The 23,803-nt window shown below is 72.0% G+C and overlaps 1 protein-coding gene and 1 long non-coding RNA gene across 3 annotated transcripts in view; one reads left to right on the top strand and one right to left on the bottom strand.

The window, feature by feature from the left end:
* Positions 1-2,200: 2,200 nt before the first annotated feature.
* The window catches only part of PLOD3 (procollagen-lysine,2-oxoglutarate 5-dioxygenase 3), a 53,480-nt gene continuing 31,877 nt past the window's right edge, over positions 2,201-23,803 (bottom strand). The window contains exons 6-19 of the mRNA XM_050933579.1: positions 17,428-17,491; positions 16,741-16,838; positions 15,131-15,232; positions 14,625-14,756; positions 11,947-12,068; positions 11,524-11,628; positions 10,373-10,498; positions 8,353-8,494; positions 7,527-7,640; positions 5,971-6,036; positions 5,367-5,471; positions 4,705-4,851; positions 3,486-3,611; positions 2,201-2,206 (exon numbers count right to left, since the gene is read on the bottom strand). Of these exons, the coding sequence (XP_050789536.1) occupies positions 2,201-2,206; positions 3,486-3,611; positions 4,705-4,851; positions 5,367-5,471; positions 5,971-6,036; positions 7,527-7,640; positions 8,353-8,494; positions 10,373-10,498; positions 11,524-11,628; positions 11,947-12,068; positions 14,625-14,756; positions 15,131-15,232; positions 16,741-16,838; positions 17,428-17,491 (1,455 nt within the window). The remainder of the gene's footprint in view (positions 2,207-3,485; positions 3,612-4,704; positions 4,852-5,366; positions 5,472-5,970; positions 6,037-7,526; positions 7,641-8,352; positions 8,495-10,372; positions 10,499-11,523; positions 11,629-11,946; positions 12,069-14,624; positions 14,757-15,130; positions 15,233-16,740; positions 16,839-17,427; positions 17,492-23,803) is intronic.
* On the top strand, positions 6,702-7,479 carry LOC127039515 (uncharacterized). Of its 2 annotated transcripts, XR_007771093.1 has the most exons (4): positions 6,702-6,776; positions 7,023-7,101; positions 7,203-7,214; positions 7,384-7,479. It is a non-coding gene; the product is annotated as an uncharacterized LOC127039515 (long non-coding RNA). The 2 variants fall into 2 exon arrangements; XR_007771092.1 differs by lacking the exon at positions 7,203-7,214.

Raw genomic sequence — 23,803 nt, 5'->3', positions numbered from 1 at the left:
TTACCAGCCCCCTGAGGCTCCTCATTCCTGACCCACAGCCCCCAGTGCCCCTCACTCCCAACGTGCAGCCCCATTACCCAGCCCCCGGTGCCCCTCACTCCCGACCTGCAGCCCTGTTACAAAGCCCCCCTGGTGCTCCTCACTCCTGACCCACAGCCCCAAGTGCCCCTCACTCCCGACCTGCAGCCCCCCCGGTGCCCCTCACTCCCGACCCGCAATCTCCCAGTGCCCCTCACTCCCGACCTACAGCCCCTCCTGGTGCCCCTCACTCCCGACCCGCAATCTCCCGGTGCCCCTCACTCCCGACCTACAGCCCCATTACCCAGCCCCCTGGTGCCCCTCACTCCCGACCCACAATCTCCCAGTGCCCCTCACTCCCGACCTACAGCCCCATTTACCCAGCCCCCTGGTGCCCCTCACTCCCGACCCACAATCTCCCAGTGCCCCTCACTCCCGACCTGCAGCCCCATTACCCAGCCCCCTGGTGCCCCTCACTCCCGACCCGCAATCTCCCGGTGCCCCTCACTCCCGACCCGCAGCCCCGTTACCCAGCCCCCGGTGCTCCTCACTCCTGATCTGCAGCTCCCCGGTGCTCCTCACTCCCGACCCGCAGCCCTGTTACCCAGCCCCTAGTGCTGCTCACTCCCGACCCACAGCCCCGTTACCCAGCCCCCTGGTGCCCCTCACTCCCGACCCGCAGCCCCGTTACCCAGCCCCCTGAGGCTCCTCATTCCTGACCCACAGCCCCCAGTGCCCCTCACTCCCAACGTGCAGCCCCATTACCCAGCCCCCGGTGCCCCTCACTCCCGACCTGCAGCCCTGTTACAAAGCCCCCCTGGTGCTCCTCACTCCTGACCCACAGCCCCAAGTGCCCCTCACTTCCGACCTGCAGCCCCCCCGGTGCCCCTCACTCCCGACCCGCAATCTCCCAGTGCCCCTCACTCCCGACCTGCAGCCCCTCCTGGTGCCCCTCACTCCCGACCCGCAATCTCCCGGTGCCCCTCACTCCCGACCTACAGCCCCATTACCCAGCCCCCTGGTGCCCCTCACTCCCGACCCACAATCTCCCAGTGCCCCTCACTCCCGACCTACAGCCCCATTACCCAGCCCCCTGGTGCCCCTCACTCCCGACCAACAATCTCCCAGTGCCCCTCACTCCCGACCTGCAGCCCCGTTACCCAGCCCCCTGAGGCTCCCTCACTCCTGACCCGCAGCCCCCAGTGCCCCTCACTCCCAACGTGCAGCCCCATTACCCAGCCCCCTGGTGCCCCTCACTCCCGACCCGCAATCTCCCGGTGCCCCTCACTCCCGACCTGCAGCCCCATTACCCAGCCCCCTGGTGCCCCTCACTCCCGACCCGCAATCTCCCGGTGCCCCTCACTCTCGACCCGCAGCCCCGTTACCCAGCCCCCTGAGGCTCCTCACTCCTGACCCGCAGCCCCCAGTGCCCCTCACTCCCAACGTGCAGCCCCATTACCCAGCCCCCTGGTGCCCCTCACTCCCGACCCGCAATCTCCCGGTGCCCCTCACTCCCGACCTGCAGCCCCATTACCCAGCCCCCTGGTGCCCCTCACTCCCGACCCGCAATCTCCCGGTGCCCCTCACTCCCGACCTGCAGCCCCATTACCCAGCCCCCTGGTGCCCCTCACTCCCGACCCGCAATCTCCCGGTGCCCCTCACTCCCGACCTGCAGCCCCGTTACCCAGCCCCCTGAGGCTCCTCACTCCTGACCCGCAGCCCCCAGTGCCCCTCACTCCCAACGTGCAGCCCCATTACTCAGCCCCCGGTGCCCCTCACTCCCGACCTGCAGCCCTGTTACAAAGCCCCCCTGGTGCTCCTCACTCCTGACCCACAGCCCCCAGTGCCCCTGACTTCTGACCCGCAGCCCTGTTACAAAGCCCCCCTGGTGCTCCTCACTCCTGACCCACAGCCCCCAGTGCCCCTCACTCCCGACCTGCAGCCCCCCCTGGTGCCCCTCACTCCCGACCCGCAATCTCCCGGTGCCCCTCACTCCCGACCTGCAGCCCCGTTATCCAGCCCCCTGAGGCTCCTCACTCCTGACCCGCAGCCCCCAGTGCCCCTCACTCCCGACCTGCAGCCCCATTACCCAGCCCCCTGGTGCCCCTCACTCCCGACCCGCAATCTCCCGGTGCCCCTCACTCCCGACCCGCAGCCCCGTTATCCAGCCCCCTGAGGCTCCTCATTCCTGACCCACAGCCCCCAGTGCCCCTCACTCCCAACGTGCAGCCCCATTACCCAGCCCCCGGTGCCCCTCACTCCCGACCTGCAGCCCTGTTACAAAGCCCCCCTGGTGCTCCTCACTCCTGACCCACAGCCCCCAGTACCCCTCACTCCCGACCCGCAGCCCTGTTACAAAGCCCCCCTGGTGCTCCTCATTCCTGACCCACAGCCCCCAGTGCCCCTCACTCCCGACCTGCAGCCCCCCCGGTGCCCCTCACTCCCGACCCGCAATCTCCCGGTGCCCCTCACTCCCGACCTACAGCCCCATTACCCAGCCCCCTGGTGACCCTCACTCCCGACCCACAATCTCCCGGTGCCCCTCACTCCCGACCCGCAGCCCCGTTATCCAGCCCCCTGAGGCTCCTCACTCCTGACCCGCAGCCCCCAGTGCCCCTCACTCCCGACGTGCAGCCCTGTTACCCAGCCCCCAGTGCCCCACACTCCCGACCCGCAGCCCTGTTACAAAGCCCCCCTGGTGCTCCTCACTCCTGACCCACAGCCCCCAGTGCCCCTCACTCCCGACCTGCAGCCCCACTACCAAGCCCCCTGGTGCCCCTCACTCCCGACCCGCAATCTCCCGGTGCCCCTCACTCCCGACCCGCAGCCCCGTTATCCAGCCCCCTGAGGCTCCTCACTCCTGACCCGCAGCCCCCAGTGCCCCTCACTCCTGACCTGCATCCCCCTGGTGCCCCTCACTCCGAACCCGCAGCCCTACCGGTGCCCCTGACTCCCGACCCGCAGCCCCATTACCCACCCCCCCGGTGCCCCTCACTCCCAACCCGCAGCCCTCCTGGTGCCCCGACTCCCGACCTGCAGGCCCGTTACCCAACCCCCCCCGGTGCCCCTCACTCCTGACCCGCAGCCCCCTGGTGCCGCTCACTCCCGACCCGCAGCCCCGTTACCCAGCCCCCTGGTGCCGCTCACTCCCGACCCGCAGCCCCGTTACCCAGCCCCCTGGTGCCCCTCACTCCTGACCCGCAGCCCCGTTACCCAGCCCCTCGGTGCCCCTCACTCCCGACCCGCAGCCCCGTTACCCAGCCCCCTGGTGCCGCTCACTCCCGACCCGCAGCCCCGTTACCCAGCCCCCGGTGCCCCTCACTCCCGACCCGCAGCTCCGTTACCCAGCCCCCGGTGCTCCTCACTCCCGACCCGCAGCCCCCCGGTGCCCCTCACTCCCGACCCGCAGCCCCCGGGTGCCCCTCACTCCCGACCCGCAGCCCCTGCTCTGCCCGGGGGGGTCTCACCTCGTAGTCGGTGCCTTTGCTGTTCAGCGCGATGTTGATGGTGAAGGTGGACGAGTCGTGGTGGGGTCTCAGCGCCGGCTGCTGCTCCGGTCGGTACCGAACCACGAAGTTCAGCAGGGCCCGGGCCTGGGGGGAGAGGCAGTCAGAGCGGGTGGGGGCAGGGGGGGCGCGACCCCCCCCCCCCGGCCGGGGAATGGCCCCGTAGCCGCTGCCAGAGCCAGCCGGAGGAGCGATCCCGAGGTTGGGGGGGCCGAGCTGCAGGGGAGGGGTCGGGGGGCTGAGCTGTGGGGAGGGGTAGGGGGCCCGTGCTGCGGGGGGACCCAGGGGGCTCCGCGTTGTGGGGAGGGGCAGGGGGCCCGCCCCCCGCGGTACCTTGGTGTAATAGCTGGGGTACAGCGTCTCGGGGGGGGCCGAGCTGCGGGGGGGTCTGGGGGGGCCCGGCCCCCCACGGTACCTTGGTGTAGTAGCCGGGGTACAGCATCTCGGGGGGCCGAGCTGTGGGGACAGGCAGGGGGCCCGCCCCCCCATGGTACCTTGGTGTAATAGCTGGGGTACAGCGTCTCGGGGGGCCAAGCTGCGGGGGGGTCTGGGGGGCCGCCCCCCCTTAGTACCTTGGTGTAGTATCTGGGGTACAGCGTCTCGGGGGGCCAAGCTGCGGGGGGGTCTGGGGGGCCGCCCCCCCTTAGTACCTTGGTGTAGTATCTGGGGTAAAGTGTCTCGGGGGGCCGCGCTGCGGGGGGGGTCTGGGGGGCCGCCCCCCTTTAGTACCTTGGTGTAGTATCCGGGGTAAAGTGTCTCGGGGGGCCGCGCTGTGGGGGGATCCGGGGGGCCCCCCTTAGTACCTTGGTGTAGTATCTGGGGTACAGCGTCTCGGGGGGCCGCGCTGCGGGGGGGTCTGGGGGGCCGCCCCCCTTTAGTACCTTGGTGTAGTATCCGGGGTAAAGTGTCTCGGGGGGCCGCGCTGTGGGGGGATCCGGGGGGGCCCCCTTAGTACCTTGGTGAAGTAGCCGGGGTACAGCGTCCCGGGGGGCCGCGCTGTGGGGGGATCTGGGGGGTCCCCCCCTTAGTACCTTGGTGTAGTATCCGGGGTACAGCGTCTTGGGGGGCCGCGCTGTGGGGGGATCTGGGGGGCCCCCCCTTAGTACCTTGGTGTAGTGTCCGGGGTACAGCGTCCCGGGGGGCCGCGCTGTGGGGGGATCTGGGGGGCCCCCCTTAGTACCTTGGTGTAGTATCCGGGGTACAGCGTCTCGGTCACGGGCGCGATGAATTCTCGCAGGAACTGGAGCCACTCGCCCTCCAGCCCCAGCTGCCCCAGGTGAATGTCGTCGGTCGGGACGTTCTCGTAGCCCCCGGCCAGGCGGGCGTCCTGGGGGCCACGACACGTCAGCGGGGGTGGGGGGAGCTGGGGGGCAGCAGGAGGTGCTGGGAGTTGGGGGCTGCGGGGAGCTGGGGGCGGCACTGGGCCCTGGGGAGTTGGGGGAGCGGGGGGCAGAGGGGAGTTTGGGGGCTGTGGGGACCTGAGGGCAGCAGGGGGCTGCGGGGAGCTGGGGGGCAGCAGGGGGCTGTGGGGAGTTGGGGGGCTGGGGGGAGTTGAGGGGCAGTGGGGGGCTGCAGGGAGTTGGGGGGCAGTGGGTGGCAGCAGGGGGCTATGGGGAGTTGGGGGAGCGGGGGGCTGCGGGGAGTTGGGGGGCAGTGGGGAGCTGGGGGGCAGTGGGGGACAGCAGGGGGCTATGGGGAGTTGGGGGAGTTGGGGGGCAGTGGGGAGCTGGGGGGCAGTGGGGGGCAGCAGGGGGACAGCAGGGGGCTGCAGGGAGTTGGGGCAGGGGGGACACTGCGACAGGGTTGGGGGGCTCAGGTCGGCGGGGGTCACACCCCACTCACCTCGTGCTGCCCTCCGGACCATATCCCATAATGCTCCACTTCCGCCACCAGCTCGTCGCACGCCGCCTCCGACAGGACGGGGAACCAGTAGACGTCGGGGCAGGGCTGCGGGGGGGGGACAGTCAGGGCTCCCCACGGGGGGCTGGGGGGTGTTACTGGGGGGGCGCCATGGGGCAGGCGGGAGGGATGCCGGGGGGTGCAGGATTTCGGGGGGTAGGGGCAGCATCCCGGGGGGGGAACAGTCAGGGCTGCCCCACGGGGGGCTGGGGGGTGTTACTGGGGGGGGCGCCGTGGGGCAGGTGGGGGGGATGCCGGGGGGTGCAGGATTTCGGGGGGTAGGGGCAGCATCCCGGGGGGGGTACCTGATGGGACAGGTGGGGGGAGGACGCCCAAGGGGGGAGGTAGCTGGGGGGGATTCCCGGGGGGATTTGGTGGGAGTTTCGGGGGCAGGGTGGGGGGCTGGCCCGGTTGTTGGTCCAGCCCCCCGTGTTCCCAGCAGTTCCAGTGGGGGGTTGGGGGGTGATGTGCAGCTGGGAGACGTTGGGGCGGGGGGACAGGGGGATGATGGGGACTTTGGGGGGCTGGGGGGTGATGGGGGGGTTACCTGCTCCACTAGCTCCCCGTCCAGCACCCGGGAGTAGTTCTCGTGGATGTATTTCTCCTGCCAGTCCTGGGGGGGCCAAAGACGCAGTGAGAGACTCCCCCTGCCCCCCGTCTCCCCTCCCCCAGCCAGCCCCTGCCCCCCGTCTCCCCTGCCCCAGCCAGCCCCTGCCCCCCATCTCCCCTCCCCCCGTCTCCCCTCCTCGACCTGCGGGATGGGATGTCCCCTCACACCCGGACACCAGGGTCCCTGCCCCATCAGCCCTCCGAGCCAGCGCTGGGGACAGACCGCCCAAACCCCTGGACCCCATCGGCCAGCCCAGCCCCCGTGGCAGTGTAGGGGCCAGGACACACAGCAGAGGAGCGGGACCTGGGGCGGGACATGCTGTGGGAGGGGAAGGGGGCGGGGCCAGGCTGTCACTCACCAGGGGGTTCTCGGAGAGCTGCCAGAGGTTGGGGTGCAGGCAGGGGGTGGGGTCACTCGCCAGGGAGGCGGGGTCACTCACCAGGGGGTTCTCCGAGAGCTGCCAGAGGTTGGGGTGCAGGCAGGGGGTGGGGTCACTCGCCAGGGAGGCGGGGTCACTCACCAGGGGGTTCTCCGAGAGCTGCCAGAGATCGGGGTGCAGGCAGGGGGTGGGGCAGGGGGTGGGGTCACTCACCAGGGGGCGGGGTCACTCGCCAGGGGGTTCTCCGAGAGCTGCCAGAGGTCGGGGTGCAGGTGGGGGGTGGGGCAGGGGGTGGGGTCACTCACCAGGGGGCGGGGTCACTCACCAGGGGGTTCTCCGAGAGCTGCCAGAGATCGGGGTGCAGGTGGGGTGCAGGCGGGGGGTGGGGTCACTCGCCAGGGGGCGGGGTCACTCACCAGGGGGTTCTCTGAGAGCTGCCACAGGTCGGGGTGCAGGTGGGGTGCAGGCAGGGGGGCGGGGTCACTCACCAAGGGGTTCTCCGAGAGCTGCCAGAGATCGGGGTGCAGGCAGGGGGCAGGGCAGGGAGCAGGGTCACTCACCAGGGGGTTCTCCGAGAGCTGCCAGAGGTCGGGGTGCAGGTGGGGTGCAGGCAGGGGGCGGGGTCACTCACGGGGGGCGGGGTCACTCACCAGGGGGTTCTCCGAGAGCTGCCAGAGGTCGGGGTGCAGGTGGGGTGCAGGCAGGGGGCGGGGTCACTCACGGGGGGTGGGGTCACTCACCAGGGGGTTCTCGGAGAGCTGCCAGAGGTCGGGGTGCAGGTGGGGTGCAGGCAGGGGGCGGGGTCACTCACGGGGGGTGGGGTCACTCACCAGGGGGTTCTCCGAGAGCTGCCAGAGGTCGGGGTGCAGGCAGGGGGCAGGGCAGGGGGTGGGGTCACTCACAGGGGGCGGGGTCACTCACCAGGGGGTTCTCCGAGAGCTGCCAGAGGTCGGGGTGCAGGTGGGGTGCAGGCAGGGGGCGGGGTCACTCACGGGGGGTGGGGTCACTCACCAGGGGGTTCTCGGAGAGCTGCCAGAGGTCGGGGTGCAGACATGGGGCGGGGAAGGAGGCGGGGCAGGGGGCGTGGTCACTCACGGGGGGCAGGGTCACTCACCAGGGGGTTCTCCAAGAGCTGCCAGAGATCGGGGTGCAGGCGAGACGTGTTGTAATTGCCCGTGGAGAGCAGGTGCCCGAACTCCTCCAGGTTCGTGATGTGCAGAAAAATCCCCTGTGGGAGACAGGCCCATCAGGGACCCCCCAGGAATCACCCCTGCCCCCCCCAGGAGATGCCCCGGGCAGGGAGGGGCCGAGCGAGGGGTTTGAGGGGGGCTGTTGGGGACGGGGTGGATCTCCTCTGCCTCTGCTGCAGAAAGCCGTGTCGGGGTGTGTGGGGAATTTTGGGGGGCAGTGGGGGACTGTGGGGGGCAGTGCGGGGGTTCGGGGGGGCCCTACCCTCTCAGGGACGTTTGGCAGAAGACTGCGTCGGGGTGGATGGAGGATTTCGCAGGGCTGTGGGGGGTTCAGGAGGAACTGTAGGGGTTTTGGGGGTGTGTGGGGGTTTAGAGGGACTAAGGGAATTTTTGGGGGGCTGTGGGGTTAAGGGGGGTCCCGTACTCTCTCGCGGATGTCCTTGCAGAAGGTTGCATCAGGGTGGATGGAGCTTTTCGCAGGGCTGTGGGGGGTTCAGGGGGACTGCGGGGTTTTTTGGGGGGGCGTGGGGGTTTAGGGGGACTAAGGGAATTTTTGGGGGGCTGTGGGGTTAAGGGGGGCCCCGTACTCTCTCGCGGATGTTCTTGCAGAAGGTTGCATCAGGGTGGATGGAGGATTTTGCAGGTCTGTGGGGGGTTCAGGGGGACTGCGGGGTTTTTTGGGGGGGCGTGGGGGTTTAGGGGGACAAAGGGAGTTTTGGGGGGGCTGTGGGGTTAAGGGGGGTCCCGTACTCTCTCGCGGACGTTCTTGCAGAAGGCCATGTCGGGGTCGGTCTCCTCCAGGGTGAAGACGCTCCGGTCGTGCAGCTCCGAGCGCAGCGTCTCCCCGCGCACCAGGTAGGCCTGGCTGATGTAGGGCACGTTCCACACCCCACTGCGGGACGGACACACGGACACGGGGTCAGCGGGGGAGGTGGAGGCCGGGTGAGGGGTGGATCTAGGCCACGCCCCTGGGAAGGGGGCGGAGCTGCGGTAGGGATGGATCTAGGCCCCTCCCCCAGGAAGGGGGCGGAGCTCTGGTTAGCGGTGGGTCTAGGCCCCTCCCCCAGGAAGGGGGAGGAGCTCTGGTTAGCGGTGGGTCTAGGCCCCTCCCCCAGGAAGGGGGCGGAGCTCTGGTTAGCGGTGGGTCTAGGCCCCTCCCCCAGGAAGGGGGAGGAGCTCTGGTTAGCGGTGGGTCTAGGCCCCTCCCCCAGGAAGGGGGCGGAGCTCTGGTTAGCGGTGGGTCTAGGCCCCTCCCCCAGGAAGGGGGAGGAGCTCTGGTTAGCGGTGGGTCTAGGCCCCTCCCCCAGGAAGGGGGCGGAGCTCTGGTTAGCGGTGGGTCTAGGCCCCTCCCCAGGAAGGGGGCGGAGCTCTGGTTAGCGGTGGGTCTAGGCCCCTCCCCCAGGAAGGGGGCGGAGCTCTGGTTAGCGGTGGGTCTAGGCCCCTCCCCCAGGAAGGGGGAGGAGCTCTGGTTAGCGGTGGGTCTAGGCCCCTCCCCAGGAAGGGGGCGGAGCTCTGGTTAGCGGTGGGTCTAGGCCCCTCCCCAGGAAGGGGGCGGAGCGCTGGTTAGCGGTGGGTCTAGGCCCCTCCCCTGGAAGGGGGCGGAGCTCTGGTTAGCGGTGGGTCTAGGCCCCTCCCCAGGAAGGGGGCGGAGCTCTGGTTAGCGGCGGGTCTAGGCCCCTCCCCCAGGAAGGGGGCGGAGCTCTGGTTAGGGGCAGGTCTAGGCGCCTCCCCAGGAAGGGGGCGGAGCTCTGGTTAGGGGTGGGTCTAGGCCCCTCCCCAGGAAGGGGGCAGAGCTCTGGTTAGCGGTGGGTCTAGGGCCCTCCCCAGTAAGGGGGCGGAGCTCTGGTTAGGGGTGGGTCTAGGCCCCTCCCCAGGAAGGGGGCGGAGCTCTGGTTAGCGGTGGGTCTAGGCCCCTCCCCCAGGAAGGGGGAGGAGCTCTGGTTAGCGGTGGGTCTAGGCCCCTCCCCCAGGAAGGGGGCGGAGCTCTGGTTAGCGGTGGGTCTAGGCCCCTCCCCAGGAAGGGGGCGGAGCGCTGGTTAGCGGTGGGTCCAGGCCCCTCCCCAGGAAGGGGGCGGAGCTCTGGTTAGCGGTGGGTCTAGGCCCCTCCCCAGGAAGGGGCAGAGCTCTGGTTAGGGGTGGGTCTAGGGCCCTCCCCAGTAAGGGGGCGGAGCTCTGGTTAGGGGCAGGTCTAGGCGCCTCCCCAGGAAGGGGGCGGAGCTCTGGTTAGGGGTGGGTCTAGGCCCCTCCCCAGGAAGGGGGCAGAGCTCTGGTTAGCGGTGGGTCTAGGGCCCTCCCCAGTAAGGGGGCGGAGCTCTGGTTAGGGGTGGGTCTAGGCCCCTCCCCAGGAAGGGGGCGGAGCTCTGGTTAGCGGTGGGTCTAGGCCCCTCCCCCAGGAAGGGGGAGGAGCTCTGGTTAGCGGTGGGTCTAGGCCCCTCCCCCAGGAAGGGGCGGAGCTCTGGTTAGCGGTGGGTCTAGGCCCCTCCCCAGGAAGGGGGCGGAGCGCTGGTTAGCGGTGGGTCCAGGCCCCTCCCCAGGAAGGGGGCGGAGCTCTGGTTAGCAGTGGGTCTAGGCCCCTCCCCAGGAAGGGGCAGAGCTCTGGTTAGGGGTGGGTCTAGGCCCCTCCCCGGGAAGGGGGCGGAGCTCTGGTTAGCGGTGGGTCTAGGCCCTTCCCCGGGAAGGGGGCGGAGCTCTGGTTAGCGGTGGGTCTAGGCCCCTCCCCAGGAAGGGGGCGGAGCTCCGGGGGGGCGGGTCCCTCTGGGGGGTGACTCACGTGCGCTTGCCCTGCACCAGCTCGACGTAGTCCTCGGAGCGGGCGTAGTAGCCCTCGGGGCTCAGCGCCCCCCAGAAATTCGACCAGAGCTTGCCCGGGCGCGACACCATGGGGGCCACGATCTTCCTGCAAGGGGGCGGAGACACAAAGGGCGGAGCTAAGCAAGGGGGCGGGGACACGATGAAGCGGGCCCGTGCAAGGGCAGGACGGGGTTCAGGGGGATCTCACTGGTTCTGGTGCATCAGGGTGAGCAGGGTGCCTGGGCTGTGGGGGGGCAGTGGGGAGCAGGGGGAAATGGGGGGGCAGTGGGGGGAGGGCAGGTTTGGGGGCTCTACTGGTTCCAGTGGATCAGGGCGTGCAGGGTCCCCGGGTTGGAGAGCAGTAGGGAGCAGAGGGGTAGTGGCAGGCACGGCAGGTTTTGGGGGACAGGGTGGATTTGGGGGGGCTGTACCAGTTCCAGCGGATCAGGGCATGCAGGGTCTCTGGCTTGGGGGTGGGTGAGGAGGGACAGTGGGGAGAAGGGTGGGTTTTGGGGGGCTGTACCAGTTCCGGTGGATATGGGCACTCAGGGTCCCCAGGTTGGGGGGCAGTGGGGAGCGGGGGGAAAGTGGAGGGCAGATTGGAGGGATAGGACAGATTTTGGGGGGCTGTACCGATTCCAGTGGATCAGGGTGCGCAGGGTCCTCGCGTTGGGGGGCAGGGCAGGTTTCGGGGGGCTGTACCGGTTCCGGTGGATCAGGGCTTGCAGGGTCCCCGGGTTGGGGGTCAGTGGGGAGCAGGGCAGGTTTTGGGAGCCAGGGCGGGTTTCGGGGCGCTGTACTGGTTCCGGTGGATCAGGGCGTGCAGGGTCCCCGGGTTGGGGGTCAGTGGGGAGCAGGGCAGATTTTGGGGGGCAGGGTGGGTTTTGGGGAGCAGGGCGGGTTTCAGGGGGCTGTACCAGTTCCGGTGGATCAGGGCGTGCAGGGTCCCCGGGTTGGGGGTCAGTGGGGAGCAGGGCAGGTTTTGGGGAGCAGGGCGGGTTTCGGGGGGCTGCACCGGTTCTGGCGGATCAGGGCGCGCAGGGGCCCCGGGTTAGGGTCAGTGGGGAGCAGGGCAGATTTTGGGGGGCAGGGCGGGTTTTGGGGAGCAGAGCGGGTTTCGGGGGGCTGTACCGGTTCTGGCGGATCAGGGCGCGCAGGGTCCCCGGGTTGGTCAGGGCGACGTCGGCGTCCAGGCTGAAGTAATAGTCACAGTCGGGGTCCTGCCGGCAGAGGTCCCTGGGGGGCACACGGTGGGGGGAGGGTGTCAGACAAATGCCATAAACCCAGTTCCTAACCCCCAGCCCCACATTGTTACCCCCACAGCCCCCCCGCCCCTTCTCTGTGCCCATCGCCAACCCTCCGACCCCCCACTTCTCCATGCCCCCTGCTTCATGCCCCTGCTTCATGCCCCTGCTCCCCTCGGTCCTGCCCCCCACCGGTCAGCCCCGCCCATTCCCCCCATGGCCACGCCTCATCCACTCCTAATCCCTCTCGTGTAGCCCCGCCCCCTTCCCATGCAGGGCCCCGCCCCCTCCCCAAGCCACGCCCACTCACATGGCCATGTCCCGGGCCTCGCCCTGGCTCAGCTCCTCCTCCGGCCCCACCAGCTTGATGCTGGCGAAGGCCCCACGTAGCCGCTCCCAGGCCCCCTGCACGTGGGGCTCGTGAAACACCTCCTGGGGGGGGAGGGGGGAGGGGTCAGCCGGGGACCCCCCTCGCACGGGACCTGGGGTCCCTTGGGGGGGGACTCTAGGGATCCCCAAGGCGTCAATGCTGGGGGATGGGGGGTCCAGGGGGTCGGTGCTGGGGGGTGGGGGGCATGAGAGGGAGACTGGGGTTGTTGGGGGGACAGTGTTGGAGGGTCTCTGAGAGGATCTTGGGTCAGTGACACGGATGGGGAGGATCTGGGGGTCCGCGGGGCGAGTGCTGGTGATGGGGGTATCTGGGAGGGCCTGGAGGTTGTGGGGGGCAGCTGGGGGTCACGGGAGGGTCTTGGGGTCCCAGGGGGTTCCTGGGGGTCAATGCTGCTGATGGAGGTACCTGGGTGGATCTGGAGATGTCCAGCAAATGGGGGTCACGGGTAGCCAAGGGCACTGTGGGTCGCAGGGCGCAGATGGGGGCAGCCGTGGGTCGCAGGGGCAGTGGGGGGCACTGTGGGTCGCGGGGGGACTCACGCGGTGGTGCAGGAAGAGGTGCAGGCGGGTGTAGGGATAGTCCAAGCCCAGCAGGCGATGCAGGAACTGGGGCAGGAAGGGGGTCGCGGGGGGTGGTGGGGGGCAGAGGGGGTCGTGGAGGGTTTTGGGGGGCAGAGGGGGTCGTGGGGGGCAGTGGGGGGCAGAGGGGGTCGCGGGGGGACTCACGCGGTTGTGCAGGAAGAGGTGCAGGCGGGCGTAGGGATAGTCCCAGCCCAGCAGGCGATGCAGGAACTGGGGCAGGAAGGGGGTCGCGGGGGGTGGTGGGGGGCAGAGGGGGTCGTGGGGGGCAGTGGGGGGCAGAGGGGGTCGCGGGGGGGACTCACGCGGTTGTGCAGGAAGAGGTGCAGGCGGGCGTAGGGATAGTCCCAGCCCAGCAGGCGATGCAGGAACTTGGGCAGGAAATGGGTCGCAGGGGGTGGTGGGGGGTGGTGGGGATCGTGGGGGGTTTTGGGGGGCAGAGGGGGTCACGGAGGGACTCACGCGGTTGTGCAGGAAGAGGTGCAGGCGGGCGTAGGGATAGTCCCACCCCAGCAGGCGATGCAGGAACTGGGGCAGGAAGGGGGTCGCGGGGGGCGGTGGGGGGCAGAGGGGGTCGTGGGGGTTTTGGGGGGCAGAGGGGGTCGCGGGGGGACTCACGTGGTTGTGCAGGAAGAGGTGCAGGCGGGCGTAGGGATAGTCCCAGCCCAGCAGGCGATGCAGGAACTGGGGCAGGAAGGGGGTCACGGGGGGCAGAGCGGGTCGTGGGGGGTCGTGGGGGGCAGAGGGGGTCACGGGGGGACTCACGCGGTTGTGCAGGAAGAGGTGCAGGCGGGGGTAGGGATAGTCCCAGCCCAGCAGGCGATGCAGGAACTGGGGCAGGAAGGGGGTCGCGCGGGGTGGTGGGGGGCAGAGGGGGTCGTGGGGGACAGTGGGGGGCAGAGGGGGTCGCGGGGGGACTCACACGGTTGTGCAGGAAGAGGTGCAGGCGGGCGTAGGGATAGTCCCAGCCCAGCAGGCGTTGCAGGAACTGGGGCAGGAAGGGGGTCGCGGGGTGGTGGGATGGTGGGGGGCAGAGGGGGTCGTGGGGGGTCGCGGGGGGACTCACGCGGTTGTGCAGGAAGAGGTGCAGGCAGGCGTAGGGATAGTCCCAGCCCAGCAGGCGATGCAGGAACTGGGGCAGGAAGGGGGTCGCGGGGTGGTGGGGTGGTGGGGGGCAGAGGGGGTCGTGGGGGGCAGTGGGGGGCAGAGGGGGTCGCGGGGGGACTCACGCGGTTGTGCAGGAAGAGGTGCAGGCGGGCGTAGGGATAGTCCCAGCCCAGCAGGCGATGCAGGAACTGGGGCAGGAAGGGGGTCGTGGGGGGTGGTGGGGGGCAGAGGGGGTCGCGGGGGGCAGTGGGGGGCAGAGGGGGTTGCGGGGGGACTCACGCGGTTGTGCAGGAAGAGGTGCAGGCGGGCGTAGGGATAGTCCCAGCCCAGCAGGCGATGCAGGAACTGGGGCAGGAAGGGGGTCGCGGGGTGGTGGGGTGGTGGGGGGCAGAGGGGGTTGTGGGGGGCAGTGGGGGGCAGAGGGGGTCGCGGGGGGACTCACGCGGTTGTGCAGGAAGAGGTGCAGGCGGGCGTAGGGATAGTCCCAGCCCAGCAGGCGATGCAGGAACTGGGGCAGGAAGGGGGTCGTGGGGGGTGGTGGGGGGCAGAGGGGGTCGCGGGGGGCAGTGGGGGGCAGAGGGGGTTGCGGGGGGACTCACGCGGTTGTGCAGGAAGAGGTGCAGGCAGGCGTAGGGATAGTCCCAGCCCAGCAGGCGATGCAGGAACTGGGGCAGGAAGGGGGTCGTGGGGGGTGGTGGGGGGCAGAGGGGGTTGTGGGGGGCAGTGGGGGGCAGAGGGGGTCGCGGGGGGACTCACGCGGTTGTGCAGGAAGAGGTGCAGGCGGGCGTAGGGATAGTCCCAGCCCAGCAGGCGATGCAGGAACTGGGGCAGGAAGGGGGTCGCGGGGGTGGTGGGGGGCAGAGGGGGTCGTGGGGGGTTTTGGGGGGCAGAGGGGGTCGCGGGGGGACTCACGCGGTTGTGCAGGAAGAGGTGCAGGCGGGCGTAGGGATAGTCCCAGCCCAGCAGGCGATGCAGGAACTGGGGCAGGAAGGGGGTCGGCTGCTCAACAAACACCCCCACCAGGACCTGGGGCAGCGCCGCGTCCTGCGGAGAGATGGGGGTCAGGCACCCCTGAACCCAGCCCCCCAAACCCAGCCCCATACCCCCCCAAACCCAGCCGCTCCCTGTACCCCCAAACCCAGGCCCTGCCCCCCCAAACCAGCCACACCCTGTACCCTGAAACCCAGCCACTCCCTGTACCCCCAATCCCAGGCCTGGCCCCCAAACCCAGCCCCATACCCCCCCAAACCCAGCCACTCCCTGTACCCTGAAACCCAGCCACCCCCTGTACCCCAATCCCAGGCCCTGCCCCCCAAACCCAGTCACTGCCGCCCCCGAATCCAGACACACCCTGCCCCAAAACCAGCCCCCCCAGTTCCCCACCACCCCGTAGTGTCCAGCATGGCCCCCCCACTCACCGGGGTCCCCGAGAGGTCGAGCAGCCCCCGGTCGCAGCCCCCGCAGCCCCCCTCGTAGGTCCAGCGGTTCGGGATGTAATTCCCCAGGTAGTTCAGCTGCAGCTGAGGGGGGGAAGCGGTGAGGTAGGGGCCCCCCAGCCTCGGCCCCCCAGCCCCGTCCCGCCACAGCCGCCCTCCCACCCAGCTGCGAGGGTGGGGGCAGGGTTCTGGGTGCCAGGGGAGCCCCCAGCTATGGGTACTCTGAGAGACGGGGGAGGAAATCACATGGGGGGCTCCCGAGGGAGGAGAGTGTTGGGGTCCCAAGGGGGATCTTGGGGGTACCTGGGGAGGAGGGGGGCTGTGGGGGGTCCCAGGGGGGATCTTGTGGGCACCTGGGGGAGGAAGGGGGATCTCATGGGGCTGTGGGGGTCCCAGGGATCTCGGGAGGAGTGGGTGTCGGGGGACTATGGGGGTCCCGAGGGATCTCAGGGGAGGCGTGGGTGTTGGGCGGCTATGGGGGACCCAGGGGAGTGTCAGGGGGCTTTGGGGATCCCAGGGGCACCTGCGGGAGGAAGGGGGAACTCGTGGGTCTGTGGGTGTCCCAGGGAGGATCTCAGGGGAGGAGCAGGTGTCAGGGGGCTATGGGGCTCCTAGGGGGCTCTCAGGGGAGGAGTGGGTGTCAGGGGGCTATGGGGGACCCAGGGGAGTGTCAGGGGGCTTTGGGGATCCCAGGGGCACCTGGGGGAGCAGGGCAGATCTCGTGGGTCTGTGGGGGTCCCAGGGAGGATCTCAGGGGAGGAGTGGGTGTCAGGGGGCTATGGGGGACCCAGGGGAGTGTCAGGGGGCTTTGGGGATCCCAGGGGCACCTGGGGGAGCAGGGCAGATCTCGTGGGTCTGTGGGGGTCCCAGGGAGGATCTCAGGGGAGGAGTGGGTGTCAGGGGGCTATGGGGGTCCTGGGGGGCTATGGGGGACCGAGGGGGATCTTGGGGGGCTATGGGGATCCCGGGGAGATCTCAGGGGAGGAGTGGGTGTCAGGGGGCTATGGGGCTCCTGGGGGGCTATGGGGGACCGAGGGGGATCTTGGGGGGCTATGGGGATCCTGGGGAGATCTCAGGGGAGGAGTGGGTGTCAGGGGGCTATGGGGGTCCTGGGGAGATCTCAGGGGAGGAGTGGGTGTCAGGGGGCTATGGGGGATGGAGGGGGATGTTGGGGGGCTATGGGGATCCCGGGGGGATCTCGGGGTCACCTGGTGGAGGAGGGGGCTGTGGGGGTCCCGGGGGGGATCTCAGCGGAGGAGTGGGTATCAGAGGGCTATCGGGGTCCTGGGGGGCTCTCAGGGGAGGAGAGGGTGTGGGGGGCTATGGGGCTCCTGGGGGGCTCTCAGGGGAGGAGAGGGTGTGGGGGGCTATGGGGAACCCAGGGGGGATCTCGGGGTCACCTTGGGGAGGAGGGCGGATCTCGTGGGTCTGTGGGGGTCCCAGGGGAGGAGTGTGTGTCAGGGGGCTATGGGGCTCCTGGGCAGATCTCAGGGGAGGAGTGGGTGTGGGGGGCTATGGGGGACCCAGGGGGGATCTCGGGGTCACCTGGTGGAGGAGGGGGCTGTGGGGTTCCCGGGGGGGTGTCGGGGTACCTTGGTGGGCCCGTTGCCGTGGATGACCACGGGGAGGGTGTCATAGGCCACGTTCCGGGCACGGACCCGGCTCCTCTCGAACTTCAGCACCACCTCGTCTGTGGGAGAGACGTGGGATAGAGGGTCCCAGCGCCCTTCGAGCTGGGGGAGAACCCAGGAGTCCTGGCTCCCAGCCCCCCTGCTCTGACCACCAGCCCCCACTGCCCTCCCAGAGCTGGGGAGAGAACCCAGGAGTCCTGGCTCCCAGCCCCCCTGCTCTAACCACCAGTCCCCACTCCCCTCCCAGAGCCGGGGAGAGAACCCAGGAGTCCGGGCTCCCAGCCCCCCTGCTCTAACCACCAACCCCCACTCCCCTCCCAGAGCCGGGGAGAGAACCCAGGAGTTCTGGCTCCCAGCCCCCCTGCTCTGACCCACCAGCCCCCACTCCCCTCCCAGAGCCAGGGAGAGAACCCAGGAGTCCTGGCTCCCTGCCCCCCTGCTCTGACCCACCAGCCCCCACTCCCCTCCCAGAGCCGGGGGAAGAACCCAGGAGTCCTGGCTCCCTGCCCCCCTGCTCTGACCCACCAGCCCCCACTCCCCTCCCAGAGCCGGGGAGAGAAGCCAGGAGTCCTGGCTCCTCCCCCTAGAGCTGGGATAGAACCCAGGTGTCCTGACCCACCAGGTTATGGGGTGCTCCCCCACTCTCACCAATGGCCCCATTGAGGTTCTGGAAGATTTTCGACTTGTGGTCGAGCGCCAGCCCAAACTTCTCCTGCGGGGGGGACAAGGGGGGTCAGAGCGGGGAGGGACCTGCACCCAGACGACCCCCACCACCCCCCACCCCCTGTGCCACCCCACGTCCCCTGAGATCCCTTCCCTTCACTGCTGCCCCCCCAGCAACCAACCCCCTTCCCTGCCCCTCCCCCCAGCCCCGCCACAGTGCCCCCATGGAGGCAGGGGCCTGGGGCTGAGACCCCTGACAGGAGGGAAATGATTTATTGGGGGGGTTCACTGGGGACAGGATCCCCTTTGGGGGGAATATCTCCCTCAAATGTCCCCCCGGCACTGAACCCCCCACCCGACCACCCCCCAATGGGACCCACGGTCCTTTGCAAAGAGCCGGTGGAGATTGTGTGTCAGGGATGGGGGGGCTCCCTGCTGCACACCCCCAAACCCAGAATGGGCAGGGGGCCGATTCTCCTTCGCTCTTCTCCATTGGGCTCCTGGAGCTCGGCTGCCCCTCCCCAAAGTCAGCCACATCCCACAGCCAATGCCCAGCCCCCATCGCAGAACCCAGGAGTCCTGGCTCCCAGCCCCCCTTCTCTGACCCACCAGCCCCCACTCCCCTCCCAGAGCCAGGGGGAGAACCCAGGAGTCCTGGCTCCCAGCCCCCCTGCTCTAACCCACCAGCCCCCACTCCCCTCCCAGAGCAGGGGAGAGAACCCAGGAGTCCTGGATCCCAGCCCCCCCGGTCTCATCCCTACAACAGTCACTGCTCCCCACGGGGACCAGTCGTGGCCCGTTGTCCGGCACGAGGAAAAGCGCCGTCGGGTTTCTTGGCGGCGCCACGTCTCTGCAGTGGAGTGTTTCTATATCCCCGCCCAGCCGATCCCCGCCCGGCCGAGCACGGTGCCCCCGACCCCGCGCCGACCGGGTCCCTCTTCCCGGGTCCGATCCCCGCCCGGCCGAGCACGGTGCCCCCGACCCCGCGCCCACCGGGTCCCTCTTCCCGGGTCCGATCCCCGCCCGGCCGAGCACGGTGCCCCCGACCCCGCACCGACCGGGTCCCTCTTCCCGGGTCCGATCCCCGCCCGGCCGAGCACGGTGCCCCCGACCGCGAGCCGACCGGGTCCCTCTTCCCGGGTCCGATCCCCGCCCGGCCGAGCACGGTGCCCCCGACCCCGCGCCCACCGGGTCCCTCTTCCCGGGTCCGATCCCCGCCCGGCCGAGCACGGTGCCCCCGACCCTGCACCCACCGGGTCCCTCTTCCCGGGTCCGATCCCCGCCCGGCCGAGCACGGTGCCCCCGACCCCGCGCCCACCGGGTCCCTCTTCCCGGGTCCGATCCCCGCCCGGCCGAGCACGGTGCCCCCGACCCTGCACCCACCGGGTCCCTCTTCCAGGGTCCGATCCCCGCCCGGCCGAGCACGGTGCCCCCGACCCCGCGCCCACCGGGTCCCTCTTCCCGGGTCCGATCCCCGCCCGGCCGAGCACGATGCCCCCGACCCTGCACCCACCGGGTCCCTCTTCCCGGGTCCGATCCCCGCCCGGCCGAGCACGGTGCCCCCGACCCCGCGCCGACCGGGTCCCTCTTCCCGGGTCCGATCCCCGCCCGGCCGAGCACGGTGCCCCCGACCCCGCGCCCACCGGGTCCCTCTTCCCGGGTCCGATCCCCGCCCGGCCGAGCACGGTGCCCCCGACCCTGCACCGACCGGGTCCCTCTTCCCGGGTCCGATCCCCGCCCGGCCGAGCACGGTGCCCCCGACCGCGAGCCGACCGGGTCCCTCTTCCCGGGTCCGATCCCCGCCCGGCCGAGCACGGTGCCCCCGACCCCGCGCCCACCGGGTCCCTCTTCCCGGGTCCGATCCCCGCCCGGCCGAGCACGGTGCCCCCGACCCCGCGCCCACCGGGTCCCTCTTCCCGGGTCCGATCCCCGCCCGGCCGAGCACGGTGCCCCCGACCCTGCACCCACCGGGTCCCTCTTCCAGGGTCCGATCCCCGCCCGGCCGAGCACGGTGCCCCCGACCCCGCGCCCACCGGGTCCCTCTTCCCGGGTCCGATCCCCGCCCGGCCGAGCACGATGCCCCCGACCCTGCAACCACCGGGTCCCTCTTCCCGGGTCCGATCCCCGCCCGGCCGAGCACGGTGCCCCCGACCGCGAGCCGACCGGGTCCCTCTTCCCGGGTCCGACCCCGCCCGGCCGAGCACGGTGCCCCCGACCCCGCACCGACCGGGTCCCTCTTCCCGGGTCCGATCCCCGCCCGGCCGAGCACGGTGCCCCCGATCCTGCACCCACCGGGTCCCTCTTCCCGGGTCCGATCCCCGCCCGGCCGAGCTCGGTGCCCCCGACCCCGCCCCGACCGGGTCCCTCTTCCCGGGTCCGATCCCCGCCCGGCCGAGCACGATGCCCCCGACCGCGAGCCGACCGGGTCCCTCTTCCCGGGTCCGATCCCCGCCCGGCCGAGCTCGGTGCCCCCGACCCCGCACCCACCGGCTCCCTCTTCCCGGGTCCGATCCCCGCCCGGCCGAGCACGGTGCCCCCGATCCTGCACCCACCGGGTCCTTCTTGACGGGTCCGATCCCCGCCCGGCCGAGCACGGTGCCCCCGACCCTGCGGCCACCGGGTCCCTCTTCCCGGGTCCGATCCCCGCCCGGCCGAGCACGGTGCCCCCGACCCCGCACCGACCGGGTCCCTCTTCCCGGGTCCGATCCCCGCCCGGCCGAGCACGGTGCCCCCGACCCCGCGCCGACCGGGTCCCTCTTCCCGGGTCCGATCCCCGCCCGGCCGAGCACGGTGCCCCCGACCCTGCACCCACCGGGTCCCTCTTCCCGGGTCCGATCCCCGCCCGGCCGAGCACGGTGCCCCCGATCCTGCACCCACCGGGTCCTTCTTCCCGGGTCCGATCCCTGCCCGGCCGAGCACGGTGCCCCCGATCCTGCACCCACCGGGTCCCTCTTCCCGGGTCCGATCCCCGCCCGGCCGAGCACGGTGCCCCCGATCCTGCACCCACCGGGTCCCTCTTCCCGGGTCCGATCCCCGCCCGGCCGAGCACGGTGCCCCTGACCCTGCACCCACCGGGTCCCTCTTCCCGGGTCCGATCCCCGCCCGGCCGAGCACGGTGCCCCCGATCCTGCACCCACCGGGTCCCTCTTCCCGGGTCCGATCCCCGCCCGGCCGAGCACGGTGCCCCCGACCCTGCGCCCACCGGGTCCCTCTTCCCGGGTCCGATCCCCGCCCGGCCGAGCTCGGTGCCCCCGACCCCGCACCCACCGGGTCCCTCTTCCCGGGTCCGATCCCCGCCCGGCCGAGCACGGTGCCCCCGACCCCGCACCCACCGGGTCCCTCTTCCCGGGTCCGATCCCCGCCCGGCCGAGCACGGTGCCCCCGACCCCGCACCCACCGGGTCCCTCTTCCCGGGTCCGATCCCCGCCCGGCCGAGCACGGTGCCCCCGACCCCGCACCCACCGGGTCCCTCTTCCCGGGTCCGATCCCTGCCCGGCCGAGCTCGGTGCCCCCGACCCCGCACCGACCGGCTCCCTCTTCCCGGGTCCGATCCCCGCCCGGCCGAGCACGGTGCCCCCGACCCCGCGCCCACCGGCTCCCTCTTCCCGGGTCCGATCCCCGCCCGGCCGAGCACGGTGCCCCCGACCCCGCCCCGACCGGGTCCCTCTTCCCGGGTCCGATCCCCGCCCGGCCGAGCACGGTGCCCCCGACCCAGCACCGACCGGGTCCCTCTTCCCGGGTCCGATCCCCGCCCGGCCGAGCACGGTGCCCCCGACCGCGAGCCGACCGGGTCCCTCTTCCCGGGTCCGATCCCCGCCCGGCCGAGCACGGTGCCCCCGACCCTGCGCCGACCGGGTCCCTCTTCCCGGGTCCGATCCCCGCCCGGCCAAGCACGGTGCCCCCGACCCCGCACCGACCGGCTCCCTCTTCCCGGGTCCGATCCCCGCCCGGCCGAGCACGGTGCCCCCGACCCCGCGCCCACCGGCTCCCTCTTCCCGGGTCCGATCCCCGCCCGGCCGAGCACGGTGCCCCCGACCCCGCCCCGACCGGGTCCCTCTTCCCGGGTCCGATCCCCGCCCGGCCGAGCACGGTGCCCCCGACCCAGCACCGACCGGGTCCCTCTTCCCGGGTCCGATCCCCGCCCGGCCGAGCACGGTGCCCCCGACCGCGAGCCGACCGGGTCCCTCTTCCCGGGTCCGATCCCCGCCCGGCCGAGCACGGTGCCCCCGACCGCGAGCCGACCGGGTCCCTCTTCCCGGGTCCGATCCCCGCCCGGCCAAGCACGGTGCCCCCGACCCCGCGCCAACCGGGTCCCTCTTCCCGGGTCCGATCCCCGCCCGGCCGAGCACGGTGCCCCCGACCCCGCGCCGACCGGGTCCCTCTTCCCGGGTCCGATCCCTGCCCGGCCGAGCACGGTGCCCCCGACCCCGCCCCCACCGGGTCCCTCTTCCCGGGTCCGATCCCCGCCCGACCGAGCACGGTGCCCCGACCCTGCACAGACCGGGTCCCTCTTCCCGGTCCGATCCCCGCTCGACCGAGCACGGTGCCCCCGACCCTGCGCCCACCGGGTCCCTCTTCCCGGGTCCGATCCCCGCCCGGCCGAGCACGGTGCCCCCGACCCCGCACCGACCGGGTCCCTCTTCCCGGGTCCGATCCCCGCCCGGCCGAGCACGGTGCCCCCGACCCTGCGCCGACCGGGTCCCTCTTCCCGGGTCCGATCCCCGCCCGGCCGAGCACGGTGCCCCCGACCAGCGCCGACCGGGTCCCTCTTCCCGGGTCCGATCCCCGCCCGGCCGAGCACAGTGCCCCCGACCCTGCGCCGACCGGGTCCCTCTTCCCGGGTCCGATCCCCGCCCGGCCGAGCACGGTGCCCCCGACCGCGAGCCGACCGGGTCCCTCTTCCCGGGTCCGATCCCCGCCCGGCCGAGCACGGTGCCCCCGACCCTGCGCCCACCGGGTCCCTCTTCCCGGGTCCGATCCCCGCCCGGCCGAGCTCGGTGCCCCCGACCCCGCCCCCACCGGGTCCCTCTTCCCGGGTCCGATCCCCGCCCGGCCGAGCACGGTGCCCCCGACCCCGCACCCACCGGGTCCCTCTTCCCGGGTCCGATCCCCGCCCGGCCGAGCACGGTGCCCCCGACCCCGCACCCACCGGGTCCCTCTTCCCGGGTCCGATCCCCGCCCGACCGAGCACGGTGCCCCCGACCCAGCGCCGACCGGGTCCCTCTTCCCGGGTCCGATCCCCGCCCGGCCGAGCACGGTGCCCCCGACCCCGCGCCCACCGGGTCCCTCTTCCCGGGTCCGATCCCCGCCCGGCCGAGCACGGTGCCCCCGACCCCGCGCCCACCGGCTCCCTCTTCCCGGGTCCGATCCCCGCCCGGCCGAGCACGGTGCCCCCGACCCCGCGCCCACCGGCTCCCTCTTCCCGGGTCCGATCCCCGCCCGGCCGAGCACGGTGCCCCCGACCCCGCGCCCACCGGGTCCCTCTTCCCGGGTCCGATCCCCGCCCGGCCGAGCACGGTGCCCCCGACCCCGCGCCCACCGGGTCCCTCTTCCCGGGTCCGATCCCCGCCCGGCCGAGCACGGTGCCCCCGACCCCCGCACCCACCGGGTCCCTCTTCCCGGGTCCGATCCCCGCCCGGCCGAGCTCGGTGCCCCCGACCCCGCACCCACCGGGTCCCTCTTCCCGGGTCCGATCCCCGCCCGGCCGAGCTCGGTGCCCCCGACCCCGCGCCCACCGGGTCCCTCTTCCCGGGTCCGATCCCCGCCCGGCCGAGCACGGTGCCCCCGACCCCGCACAGACCGGGTCCCTCTTCCCGGGTCCGATCCCCGCCCGGCCGAGCACGGTGCTCCCGACCCCGCACCCACCGGGTCCCTCTTCCCGGGTCCGATCCCCGCCCGGCCGAGCACGGTGCCCCCGACCCCGCGCCGACCGGATCCCTCTTCCCGGGTCCGATCCCCGCCCGGCCGAGAACGGTGCCCCCGACCCCGCGCCCACCGGGTCCCTCTTCCCGGGTCCGATCCCCGCCCGGCCGAGCACGGTGCCCCCGACCCCGCGCCCACCGGGTCCCTCTTCCCGGGTCCGATCCCCGCCCGGCCGAGCACGGTGCCCCCGACCCCGTGCCCACCGGGTCCCTCTTCCCGGGTCCGATCCCCGCCCGGCCGAGCACGGTGCCCCCGACCCCGCACCCACCGGGTCCCTCTTCCCGGGTCCGATCCCCGCCCGGCCGAGCTCGGTGCCCCCGACCGCGAGCCGACTGGGTCCCTCTTCCCGGGTCCGATCCCCGCCCAGCCGAGCACGGTGCCCCCGACCCCGCACCCACCGGGTCCCTCTTCCCGGGTCCGATCCCCGCCCGACCGAGCA

The sequence above is a fragment of the Gopherus flavomarginatus genome, chromosome 23, assembly GCF_025201925.1.
Source record: "Gopherus flavomarginatus isolate rGopFla2 chromosome 23, rGopFla2.mat.asm, whole genome shotgun sequence".
NCBI lineage: Eukaryota > Metazoa > Chordata > Testudines > Testudinidae > Gopherus > Gopherus flavomarginatus.
The sequence above is the reverse complement of the archived record's forward strand: the minus strand, read 5'-3'. Positions and strand labels throughout refer to the sequence as shown.